This window comes from Cladophialophora psammophila (assembly GCF_000585535.1).
Source record: "Cladophialophora psammophila CBS 110553 chromosome Unknown aczJe-supercont1.10, whole genome shotgun sequence".
Classification (NCBI taxonomy): domain Eukaryota; kingdom Fungi; phylum Ascomycota; class Eurotiomycetes; order Chaetothyriales; family Herpotrichiellaceae; genus Cladophialophora; species Cladophialophora psammophila.
In genome coordinates, this window is record NW_006912931.1 from 182,469 (window position 1) to 195,078 (window position 12,610).

Consider the following 12,610-nt stretch of genomic DNA (forward strand, 5'->3'; position numbering starts at 1 on the left):
AGCCCTGGAACGCAAGGCAGTATTGATGACGTACTTTCTGAAGAGTATCATAGAGATCGTTCCTCCTACTGCGTTCAACACTGCATGGCATTCTAGGGACAATGTGGCCAGAAAAACTCACATGGTCAAGTATTTAAAGAGATAAGAGCTGCGTTCTAACTACTGCGGCACAGTTGCAATCGGCGCCGACAATTCTTCCAAGTGAGCATGCGCTACTTTGAATTCCGAGTCTCCTTGCGTAGGCAAGCCATTTGCGCCACCGACGGTAAAGCTTTTCTTCCCGGGTCGCGGACCCTTGTTGATTACTGGCGGGATGTCCACCGTGTCGAGGTAGCCAGTGGTCTTCTCGTCGTTCTCCTGGGCAGCGGTCAATCCATTTCCCAGCCAAGACATAATGTTGTGTCGGGTCTCGGGCATCGGGACAAACGAGAAGTCCTCAAATCTTGGTCTCTTGAGAGCCTCCTGAGCGTGGACGGAGGAGCCCGGCCAGAGGCCGACGATGCGACCTTCCTCCGAATTCCGCTTGAACCAGGACTTGCACTGAGAGGTATGAAATGTCAGCCTGGAAATGATCGAAAATGAGAAGAGTTAGTGTCACCTTATATGTAAAGATGGTTTTGGTAAAATAACGATCTACATGTTCCGAAAATGCTCTATGTGCGCTTTCGCTGAACAATCGGTGGCGTCAGCCTGAGGGCAAAAGTGTGGTGGCAAGAACGACTCACGAAACTTCCATCGAGGCAATGTATTCTCTCTGCATTTTCTTGACACACTGGATGATATAGTCGACCACGCTCTCGAGCATTGCAATGAAAGATCCGGCACCCGGGCCTCCATTGGGGCCGAGATAGAAAAAGAGATTGGGCATTCGTGGGGCGCACAAGGAAAGATATGCTTCCGGCTGTGGTGTCCAGACCTCGTCTAAAGTCACGCCGCCGCGGCCGATAAAGGGCGTAGAAGCTGAGCTCCAGGAACTTTGCGGAAAATTAGCTTTTCTGATCAGTGCGGCATCCAGGCTCTCCTCACTAGTCAAATCCCGTGGCATATATGATGGCATCCACCTCGTGAAATTTGCCGTTGGCGTCGTAAAGACCGTTTGCTGTCACCTTTTGGATACCTACGCCGACGAATTCAACGTTGTCTTCGGTCAATGCCTCAAGGTATCCAGGACCTGGGGTCAGTCTTCGGCAGCCGGGAGGGTAGTCTGGCCTCATTGACTCATAGATCCAAGGCTTCTTCTTGAGCTTCTCCTTCATCGAGTCGTCACTCATCTTCCAGAACATTTTTTGGATCTCGGTGTCGCGGAAAGTCACGAGTTGACTTTTGTTCATGCCCCCCTCGATTCTATGTCGATACTCTCGATATAAGGACGGATTTTCACTGTAGAGCTTACGTTGTACGACCGAGATGTCCACTCAATAAGTTGTGAGCATGATGAGCCAAAAGAACGTCATGTTGTAGGTACCTCCGTTAGCGTCACCCCCTTCTTCCGCGCCATAGCCCACCGGAGAGATCCATGTTTTGCCTTTCATGAAATGGACGACGCGTCCGGCTCTGGGCTGAATTTGAGGCAGTATCTGAATACCGCTTGATCCCGCCCCTATTAGAGCCACGCGCTTGCCAGTCCAGTCAAATCCGGGGTCCCATTGGGCAGAATGCATGTAGGGACCTTTGAAGTCGTGGATGCCTGGAATGTCGGGCCATTTCCAGGTGTTGAGAATGCCAGTGCCCTTCAAAAGGACGTCGGCACTGTCGGCGAGAGTCTGGTGGCACCATCAGTGTCTGAGATATTCTCAAACTGGACAGAAGAAATAGCTTCACTTACTTCGTTTGTCGCCAGGTTAGTCAGTGTGAGGCGCCATTGTTGCGTTATCTCGTCCCATTCGGCTCTCTGGAAGTAATGCCGGAAGCGGACGTATTGTTCCACGTTATACTTCCAAGCAACATCCTTCAAATACTCTTGAATCTCGCCACCGGCGGCGTAGAAGCGCGACCAGTTTGGGTTGCCGCTAAAGGTGAATTGATACACGTGAGACGGAATATCTGAAAAGGTAGAAGGGTTAGCGAGGTTCTCCACGACCATTGTTCATATGTTTATGCTATACCGCATGCCACTCCAGGGTATCTATGAGAAGTCAGTGCCTAGTCGTGTCCCATGGTCGTTGAGATCGAGCAGTTCTACCGATTTTCATACCAGGTCCCTCCTATATCATCATTCTTTTCGTAGATGACAAGGTCGAGATTCGGGATGTGTTGGGGAAAACGAATCGCCGTCAAAATGCCAGAGTAGCCAGCCCCAATACAGACAACCTTGATCCTCCGGTTGGCGTCAATCGGACGGTCGTATAATGATCTTGTATCTTGAAGCATCATTCCTCCTGTGAAACAGAGCTGGATGAGGAGAATGAGTATTTCGGGTCGGGGCAAGCGGCCCCCTCTTTATCAAGCTGCGCAGAACGCGGGCCATGTCCAATAGGGGGGCATGAAGTATGTACCATACAAACACTCTTCGCAGAAAAGTCATGATTTCTGCCATATTACGGATCGGTTCGCTTTGAAGATTGTCGCAATGACTTGCTCGAGAAATTCCGAAGGCGACAAGTGGAGACTCGAGTCGATCATGAAAACTGGAGTCAGCATATGCTGACACTCTAAAGTTCGCACTGCCCTTTCAGATGGCACCAACGAATTTCTCGTCCGCACTACCGGTCCATCAGCCAGCGTTTTGGCAGACCCTTTCCATTGGTTGTCCCAGGGGAGGGTCCGGCCACTTTGAAGGGATAGCAAAAGTCATATTCTCGGAGGACTTGACGTATTGTCATTCATTGTATACTTCTTTCGTGCTGTAACTGCTTCTTTTATCAGCTTGAAGATTATTGGATCCGATTTCATAATAATTCCGAGGTCCGAGGCTAGTGGTTCCTCCTTCCACCTAGAAACCATTCGAGATAGATGCAAGAACTCGAATCTGAGAATGATATTATATACATAGAGATTGTCTTCTTATGAACGTGGAAGTACCGTGACTAGAACCGGCTTTCCTGTGTCACTAGACCAACAAGTGTCGTAGCAGAGCCCGTTCTCCCTCCGATTTATAGTATCGTAAGGAACTGAGTACGACCATTCTCTTTGTAGGACTTTGAAAATGTAATGTCCAACACCCACTGTCGGTTCAGGCGTCTCATAATTCGAGACAAGGTCGATGATGTCTGCAAACCTTGAAGGTAGGGTGTGTGTTTGTGTGCGGCCTCGAAAGACCCGACCAGATTCTCGACTCTTTCCACGTAGATTCCTATCGGACTTCCCTTCTACACTCCCTAGAGCACCAGTAGTACTGTGGCCTAAGAGTCTCTGCCTCGATCTGACATTGTGGCTTCTACCTCAGGCCTAACAGACAGGAAGGTATTCTCTTCCTGCCGAATGAAAGGACTCACCAAAAACACGAGGATAACAGGGCAATCGCCTGATGTCATCTCATTCGGCTTCGGCATACCGTAGACGACATTTGAATAATAAAGCAGAGCAGGTAAGGCCATCAGCAGCAAGAGTTCCGTCGATGTTGAAAGGAGCGTCTAGTGCAACATACCCCATACGGCTTCCTGGGGAGATTCGAGTGCCTCCATTCTCGCGAGAAGTAGCGGCTAAGAACCACATAATGTTGAAAATGTAGAAAATATCCCACGACGGCAGCTGAATAGCAACTTGACCAGTATGGAACATCGTGGATACGGTGCCTGGCCTGGCGATATCGAGCTACCTCTACGGAGGGAATGAAGATCTGGTATCTGTCAGCGTCCCTTTCCTCAGCTGACTTGGTCTTGATAACAATAATATACATGACCCTTGTCACAAACAAGAAAGTCCACTCTTCATAGTAAGGACGATCGCTTGCTTTTTCTGGGGTCAGAGGGAGAAATACCTTCCACTGCCCGAAACATCTGACCTGTGATCCTAAGTGCCGATATCTCCTTGCCCACTCATGCATTGCTTCCGATACAGCGACTGAGATCAGTTCTACATCATGATTTATCACCGAATAGAAGTGCTTATACGTGTTTTGTCGTCATGGAAAATCATGGGCAGCTCATTGCTCTACACGTTCGCGAGTTTATTTCATAATCAAAATATGGTCTCAATGCTCACTACGCCTGAATTCTAATGTTTCCGGGGGGCGGGGGTGCTTCAAGAAGTTCAAGTTGGCGTATAGATCGATTTGCGTTCTTCTTCTGCAATGATAAAACAAGCATCCATGTAACACAATGGCATTTTATGAGTGTTTCAACAGGAACAAAGCCCGTCACCAGCAATTTCCATTTACACAACCACATGATTGCGTTCCCTCCCTCCCAGAAAGCACATAAAGCTCAAACTTCCAAGCTTTCTCCTCAAAGAAATCCAATTGGGGCGGTCACATAAAATATTTGAAGAAACGTAATCCTCTTTCAGTAAAATCCGGCGAGAGGTTAGAGCATTTGCGAGGCTCGGTGAGGCTCCAGAGCCGTATCTGTTAGGTACCTGGACATCTCCTGATATTGACCAAGGACTGATATGTCCAGTTCCCGAGGAGCTGAAATGGCAACCTGATTGTAGGGTCGTAACGCCACTCCCTGTGCCATAAGGTCGGAACTGCTGTCGTACAATTCTGGGTGCCTTCCGAAAAAGGCTGGATCCAGGCGGAAATTAAATGCGCCCTTATCCAAACCCAAGATCTTGAAAGCCTGTGCAGCCAATGCTCTTGAGGAGAACAAGGTCATCGCATCATTAGCAGGAAGATTCACGTCCTTGAAAGTGTCTTTGTGCATGCTGTCAACTAGGTTGTGGATTGCCGCAGGATTTTGGGGGAAGCCCTGGTCTTCGGCTAGCCTCGATTGTCCGCTTTCACACGTTGGCGGATGCTCGTAGGGCCTCGTGGCCTCGGGAGCAATAGCTCGCACTAAATCCCAAACACCAATATAGCCTGCAACAGGTTGGGGACATTTTACCAGCAAGGAGAGGTCTCCGGGCACGACATAAGAGTTGCCAATGTCGCAGATGAGGCTGTCCAAGCAAGGGTTCGCGGAGTGATGAATTATAAGCTTGTCGCGTAGCTGTGGCCACGGAATCCAGTCGATAATGCTCGGATGTGGCACACTCATCTGTAGTTTTGTCGGTTGATAGGCTGGCGTGATCCTGAGATACCTGTCTGGTGTCTTATAGATTCGCCATGCCATCAAATCTTTTAGAGGGATGTGCGCTTTGGTATAAGTGTGCCATGCCGTCATCGACTGCCACGACATATTCACAAAGGTCAACAACATAGATTCAATCGAGCTGGTAATCCTGGAGGTTGGTTAGCTACTCCTAGTGATTTGGAAGGAATCCTTAGAAGTGGAGTTAGGTGATGGAACGCACTGTTCGCTGGGCATCAATGATGTGCTGAAGCGAGACCAGCTCCAACAAAGACAATATTCCAATGCATCAATATGATCTGAGAATGGCGAGTTTGTTCTTTTCAAACCATATGTTTGGCACGCTGTCAAAGATGCTTTCCATATACTCTTGTACTTCAGCGGTCCGAGATCTTCGGAGAAGACGAGACCCAGAGATAGGGGTTCGCCCCAATTTTTATCATCAAGTTGGAGCATTTGATTAGTGTCGACACCATCATGCAGCCCTGAGGACTCCGTAGAGGTGAAATAATCCAGGTTGATAATTGGGATTGACTGGTTGTCTGATGGCTCTCCGACGTCCGTTTCGATAGCGCCACTGGGTTGAACGGTCGAACTAGGCCAAACTTCGTGATTCTGACCACCAGGCTGATGGTGAGCATGAAGGCCTCCGCCATCATTACTATCACCGTTCCTAGTCCGCAGCTCCTCAACTAAGCTGTCACCAAAATCGGGGGATATCGTGCCACTTTGCCCTTTCTCCGAGTTTAGAGAAGGTGCAGTACCGGTGGAGTCTTCGTCTTCTTCGACTTGAGCGCGCTTACATCGTGCACACAGATTACCAGCAGTTGACTCAAGATTGAGGATTAGTCCGCTGAATGACAATATGATCAAATCAACATACCTTGCTGCCACTATCAAGACTTTCAATGCCGAGAGCAAGAGCACTGGCATCGGCAAGAGCCTTCATCGACACTTGCAGGCTAGTGAACTTCTTGTGACACTCAAGTAGGTGCTCACGTAGCGCGGCGTTCTGGTCTTGGAGACGTGTCACCCATTCGGCGTCCGGGCGGGCTCCATTGTACACTCGCTCCTCGAGCACTTTTACTCGCATTGCCTGCCGGGCACGAAACGCTTTTTGGGAGATGCGATTGCGCAATTTTCTGACCTCGGAGTTTCCGCTATGCTCTCGGAGCTCAGAAGCCGGGAAGTCTCGAGGTTTGGTCCTCTTCGCCATTGCTTCCAAGGGTTCTGCAGGATTTCAAATGGCAAAGTCGTGATATGATGTCAAGTCACTATCTTGCTTAAGGGCAGCTGATGCTTGTTGTAAGTTTTCTCTGCTCAAAGAAAGTCTCGAGTCAGCGTCCCCGCCATTTTACCCCGGGAGCGATTTCTTGAACTAACTAGATAACTGGGCAATTTAATTAGTGGCTTCGCCATCTTTGCCCCTAGGCTCCCTGGTGATCTAAAGTTTGTGGGGGAGATTCTCCAGAGCCGGGGGGAGGGAGCTTTCCCAATCCAATCACTTACTAAAGAACCCTGGATCAGGCCTCCACAATTATTCGTTGGCCATCTGGATGAGCCTTGCCTTTCTGGGTTTGAGCACCAGAATCCCTAGTTGAGTCTACCAATAAGATTGAATAAGGATGGACAACCTTCAAGGCCAGTGGAGGTTGAAATTCCAGGTGTCAGGGTTGACTGACTCAACTGGGACAGCAGGATAGGTTTCAGCACGAACCCACGACCTAGGAAGTCATCGCACAATTCTTTGTCAAGGACACTGACTTCGTCACTATATATCTCGACCACAATGGGAGCCGAAATTCTTCAAGGTGGCCGGTGTGTTCTCTTCTTAATCATATCGTCGACTCGGACGGTGAATTGAACGATTCTGCAATTCCACGGAGTTTCGTCTTCTGCAAATGCCGTGCACAATACAGGGTATTAGCACATCAATTGAAAAGCTCCGGTGCGCAAGCTCTCTTGACAGTACTGCCAGTCTTGGATGCGGCTCCGAAAGCTAGTTGCGTCATGGGAATCCCGCTTTCAAAAGGGTTTATCGTCGAGATGCCTGGCAATAAGGTGGCGTGCTATCCTTTGAACCTGAAGAGCATCTATCAAATGGAGCACAGGCCAAGGTACTTGTCAAACAGCGTTCGTGTGCTACAACAGTGGGACAAGTGGTTTGCCGAAAGGAGTCATGATTCTCACCAGAATGTATTATTGCAAATATCATCCAAGTTTCCGCCTTTGAGCCCAACATACACATGGTAATCGGAGGCCATTCATAAACAATCTCCATGCTGGGCAATACGTCAGGGCTACCGGACTATGGAGACATGCACCGTGTTCTGTAGCTCGGCTCCGGACGATGTCTGATCTGGTAGCTCCGGCAGCCTCCTTACGGAGTATGTAGATAGGGTTATGTCCCCTGAGGGCAACGAGACCACCAAGCATGAAAGTGTGAGTTGTCTGTTCGAAGTCCAAGCACCACATCGGGATATCTCGACAACGAGTATGCCATTTAGGAGGCATTCTTTGAATGCCCAGATGGACGTATATGCGTATCAGTGAACCAGGTCGTGACTCGCAAAGCACCGATTGGAAACGATCACATCTTGCGCTAGCAGAGATCAAAGGTTGTCTGCTTGATTACCCCGCCAACCCCAACCCTCCCCCCCTCCCCCCCGAGAAGGGGTGTAGGACTGGCTTTTGGTGTCGCGGCTAGAGCTTACAGTACCTTCCTATTCAATGAATCAATCTAATCAATCAAGCATGGCCCTCTAGATTGGTTCAACATCGGCGACCATGCCGTCAAACCAGTGCCAGACGAGACTGCAGGCGAAGTACCCAAAGCCTCCTTGGTGAAGGCTCCCTTGACTAGATATGCTGGCAGGACATCGGTGGCAAATTGAAACACGATGTGCAAGAGAACGGAATAAGAAAAATGCCTGCTACAAGTATCACAGGGGCGTCTTGAATTTATGGACACATTGCCTAAATCCCCAGCGGCAAGATATTATATCGCCTTCTCGAGGACAGGAACCGTGCGAGGAGGAGGTAGAGGTATCCTACTACTGCTAAATATGAAGTGGGTTGGCTTGCTGCTCAGTGTTCAGAGCCATACTGCCTGTTGTGGCGAGTTTGGAACTGCCCTAAACGTGCTATGACCATGCGAATTTTACGTACTGGAAGAGGAGTAAGCTCCACATTGTAGGCAACTCGGCCCCAGTAGACCACTTCCGGGACAACATCACAACCAAGTATTTCTACATTTTGAAGATGTAAACCCCTCGAAGGATGGTTTATCAATACCCCACCAGGGGGGCAATGACTAGATCAAGCGTCCTAGCGCCTATTTTTCAGAAGCCAATCACGCCATAGATGTGGTCCCAAAACAGCAGACACTTTCGCAGCAGCCAAGTATGGCTCAGAACAAGGCGAGTCGGAAGATTGGAACGAGACTGAGAATTTCTGCCACCTACTGGACTTGTGTTCAGGCTAACGATGAATGGCAGCAAGAGGCATGCCTGAATTGACTGGACTATTTCCTGCTCGCCTCTATCTACCCTACTCTACAGAGAGCTCCGTTAGTCAGATCGGCTCCAACTAAAAACTGCTCGTAAGTGATTGTTGACTAAGTTCTGAGAACGAACTATGCAGCTCTGCAGCTCAACAGCTCAAGTGGCGTTTATGAGCAGAGCGCGAGCGGAGAAAGTTTATTAAACACACAAATAAGGATCCAGTTGTGACGGATTCTCCTCAAGAGATTGCGATTACTACTTAGTAGTTGTACACTCGGTCCTCCATTGTCGGTTTAATAAGTACCTTAGCTCCATCGGACTCCATCAAGTACTCGACATTGGTCTGCATCAGTTCTTGGAACCCAGCAATGAGTCTCCGACGATTCGAGAATCAGGTGGTTTTTGTGACTGGCGGCACCTCTGGTCTCGGAGCGGACACATGCGAACTATTCATCCAAGAAGGAGCCAGAGTGTTCGTGACGGATATAGCTGAACGCGACATCCTCCAGCGCCTAGGATCGAGCAGTGCTGTTTTTCAGTTGTGCGATGTTTCGAACCCCGAAGACTGTGAGAAGGCCATTAACGCATGTGTGGAGCGATTTGGTCGGCTTGATGTTTTGTTCCACAATGGAGCACGACTGGCCGGAGTATCGACCGTCGTTGACCATGACGTGACGCTCTTTCAACAAGTCATCAACACCAACTTGTGTGGACTGTTCTACTTGGCTCGGGTTGCGATACCTCAAATGCAGAAGCAAGGCAAAGGCGCCATTGTCAGTACGGCCAGCACCTCTGGGTTGGCAGGCGACTACGGGTTATGCTCTTACAGTGCAGCCAAGGCTGGATTGGTCAACTTGACCCGGGTCATGGCGCTGGATCATGCGCGGGAAGGCATTCGTGTGAACTGTGTATGTCCTGGGTACATGGTCACACCAATGACAGCGGCTTTTCGAGAAAATGAGGTTGTCCATCAAGCCCTGCTGGAGAGCATTCCTCTACACAGAGGCTCTGATCCGAAGGAGGTAAGCCGTGCGGTGCTGTTTCTGGCATCAAGTGACGCTTCTTACATCACTGGACAAGGTAAGTCTATCCCGGATGGGTCCCGCTTGCCGGATTTATTGCAATCCAGAATTGATCTGTCGCCTGCTAACTCATGTTTTCCTCGAAAACAAACAGCTCTGATTGCGGATGGTGGATGGAGCGCCCATAGTGGTGGCCCTAACTTTCTCAAATACATGGGACCTCAGGTAAGCGCCTTTCCCTCAATCGATCAATCTGACAAAGAGGGATCGTTGACCAGGCGTTCGTGTCCTAGGCCGACTGATTTCCGCGCAGCGGTGGGACAAAGTGGAGATGGACAGGCTGCTCTGTTACTATACAGTCGAATAGGTTAATTTTGGACGACTTTAACTTGCTGCGAGAGCCTCTAACTACAGGTGTCTGTTAGGATGCGCCGGACTTTGAGCGAATACACCGGATACAATCGAGGCATCAAACGATAATTCTGGCTTCCAGTCGCAGCTGTATCGGAGTAATTAGTTACTACAAGGGCTGGATTAAGGATGGTGGCTCGAATGTCTTTCATCTTGTTTGACTAGTCTTGCAGTCCTCCTGTGAGTTATAGACATGTCGAACATCCTCGGAGAAAGGACGGCGACGCTATCCTGTTATTTTAGCCATCTGTCCATGACTTGACTTCACGAGACGTTTCCTCAAAAGATCTTGTCAAAAGTTTCCCTCATTGATGGTGAAACCCCTGCTCAACAAGTCAGTTAACGCAGTTTTGACGAGAGAACCCTGTTGTGGCTTAGTGGAATGACACTTACCCGTCGCAGAACAGGTTCTGCCCGTTGACCAGGCTCATTCTGGGTAGGCTCATGAGCACTACTGCGTCACCAATCTCAGCAAAGTGTGCTTTCCGTCCTTGTCGAGCTTCAAAGTAAGCCCACAGTGCATTTCCTAGACGACCGTCCTCATCCATTACGCTAGATTCAACCATTGGTGTCAATAAGAAACCTGGCGAGATAGCGTTGACGCGAATATTGTGCTGTCGCCCTTCTAGTGCTGCCTGATGAAGCCTCATTAGTCACCAGAGCCCAACCAGGAGAACAGAGAGACTGCGAGAAGACAGACCGCCTTAGTTATGCCCAGCACAGCGTGTTTGGATGCTGTATAGCCACCGGTGCCTGGCATGGACAACATCGAATTGACCGAGCAGCAGTTTACGATCGCGCCTCTTTGCAAGGGCCGCCCAGGCTCACTGCAAGATGACTGGGTTAGTCGTCTGAACGAAGGAACTGGATGGGATGACGGACACCTCGATTGACTCCTGCCGAGCCATCTGCCTCATCTCATGTTTGTTACAGAGGAAGACCCCGGTTGAGTTGACTGCCATCACCTTCTCCCAATCCTGTAACTCGATCTCGCTGATTCTTTCGCCGGGACCGATTACTCCAGCAAAGTTTCTGGTGAATAATCAATCGTCAGTTAGATGATCGCTTGCACCACACTAGGGAGCCAGCTGCATCATCACGTCAATGTTGAAAACATACGCTGCATAATCGATCCGCCCAAATCTTGCGACTGCTTCTTTCACGGCTCTTTCTACCTCTTTCTCCTGCGTCACATCCGCTCTGATGACTAGACACTGTATAGCAGACCTGGTTCAGCAAATGGTCGACATCACTTAATAGTTAGGCGCCGGTTTGGAGGAAAGAGGTGGACCAAGAACCACTGACCTCGGTTCCATAAGACTCGACAGCGTTCTTCCCTGCTTCACAAGTCTTCTCATCCTGAATGTCGACGATAACGACAGCTCTGGCGCCCTCTCTTGCATACGACACGGCAATTGCGTTTCCCAACCCTCGTGCTCCTCCGGTTACGAATGCTACGCCTGGAGCATTTGGGCCTGCTCTCTTGAGCGCCTTGACGCCTCCGTTGGTAGATGTTGTTGAACCCGATATCACGGGGTGTTCAGTGTTGCTCACCTCCGTGACGGAAGCAAAATTTTCAGGCATTATTATATAGGCAAAAGCACTGGGGAGGGTTCAGACGACAGTCGACTTATGCTTACTGGGTTCCTAGGGATGGCCCAAATCTTTCGGTCGGAGAGTTAATGCTAGGACAAGGACGTGAAATCTTACCTCCGAGCTTTGCGCCTTTCAAATAGTGTGCTTCTCAAAGGCAAAGATGGAAGACTCAGTTGGTCAAATTTACCGACAGCTTGCTCTATGGATAGTCGTCACTACTCTCAGTGGCAATCAGTCGCCTGCTGGGCCCTCAGATGCCTCTTTGTTGAGCTTTCGCTCAACACATTAAGAAAAGGCTTAGAAAGCGGAGACAACTGGCAGTAAGGGGGTCAATCTCAAAGCGGGCTATGCTTTCTCCGGTCTTTCCGGGGACAGTAAGTATCAGAAAAAAACTCCGGCGCCCTTGTCATGGGAAATATCTAACTGGGGGCCCGAGGTCGATTTGTGTTTCCAAGCATCCCTGACTCAGGTTCCTCTGACAAGAACGGCCACCAGCTCCAAGGAGTACCATCCGGGCACAATCAAGTTCTCCCCCAACTAGCCAAATACTCCACGCTCCAAATAGACGCTCCATCGCAGTGGCGGCCTAGGTTGCGCGGCCAATAGTATTAATTACCCCACAGAGTACCCTTATGAGCGGAGCATTTTTCCAATCACCGCGCTGGCGATGTGTTCCGAATTGCTGTCTCCCCCAAAAATACCCATGCGGCACCATTTCACCCGTTGGCCTCGTTTGCCTTGATTGCCGATGCCTTACTATTGAGTTGTTACCCACACCACCTGCTTAACGACATCTGGGGAAAAATCTACTGACTGTGTTCAGAGCAAGAGCTTGAAGTCATGGGCCTTGATTTGAAGCGAAAGAGAAAGGCTGAGTCGTTGAACCAAGGAAGGTGAGTATCATCGAGAC

General features: G+C 49.6%; 5 protein-coding genes across 5 annotated transcripts; 1 reads left to right on the forward strand and 4 right to left on the reverse strand.

Annotated features, from left to right (window-relative positions):
- Window positions 1–159: 159 nt before the first annotated feature.
- A1O5_06780 (uncharacterized protein) lies at window positions 160–2,370 on the reverse strand (the record flags this gene model as incomplete). Its single annotated transcript, XM_007747371.1, has 8 exons — window positions 160–540; window positions 599–668; window positions 726–974; window positions 1,027–1,414; window positions 1,466–1,763; window positions 1,826–2,043; window positions 2,106–2,125; window positions 2,183–2,370. 8 exons carry the CDS (start codon window positions 2,368–2,370, stop codon window positions 160–162), a joined length of 1,812 nt encoding a protein of 603 aa, XP_007745561.1.
- An 881-nt stretch (window positions 2,371–3,251) lies between these two features.
- On the reverse strand, window positions 3,252–3,750 carry A1O5_06781 (uncharacterized protein). The gene has a single exon (XM_007747372.1). It carries the CDS (start codon window positions 3,718–3,720, stop codon window positions 3,475–3,477), a length of 246 nt encoding a protein of 81 aa, XP_007745562.1. The 5' UTR covers window positions 3,721–3,750; the 3' UTR covers window positions 3,252–3,474.
- Window positions 3,751–4,463: 713 nt separating this feature from the next.
- Window positions 4,464–6,384, reverse strand: A1O5_06782 (uncharacterized protein; the record flags this gene model as incomplete). Its single annotated transcript, XM_007747373.1, has 3 exons — window positions 4,464–5,319; window positions 5,392–5,966; window positions 6,052–6,384. The coding sequence occupies 3 exons, from the start codon at window positions 6,382–6,384 to the stop codon at window positions 4,464–4,466; spliced, it is 1,764 nt and encodes a 587-aa protein (XP_007745563.1).
- A 2,655-nt stretch (window positions 6,385–9,039) lies between these two features.
- Window positions 9,040–10,060, forward strand: A1O5_06783 (uncharacterized protein; the record flags this gene model as incomplete). Its single annotated transcript, XM_007747374.1, has 3 exons — window positions 9,040–9,751; window positions 9,848–9,918; window positions 10,007–10,060. The coding sequence occupies 3 exons, from the start codon at window positions 9,040–9,042 to the stop codon at window positions 10,058–10,060; spliced, it is 837 nt and encodes a 278-aa protein (XP_007745564.1).
- A 433-nt stretch (window positions 10,061–10,493) lies between these two features.
- Window positions 10,494–11,688, reverse strand: A1O5_06784 (uncharacterized protein; the record flags this gene model as incomplete). The annotated part of the gene is made up of 5 exons (XM_007747375.1): window positions 10,494–10,739; window positions 10,805–10,931; window positions 10,987–11,136; window positions 11,224–11,318; window positions 11,410–11,688. 5 exons carry the CDS (start codon window positions 11,686–11,688, stop codon window positions 10,494–10,496), a joined length of 897 nt encoding a protein of 298 aa, XP_007745565.1.
- Between the last annotated feature and the right edge of the window lie 922 nt (window positions 11,689–12,610).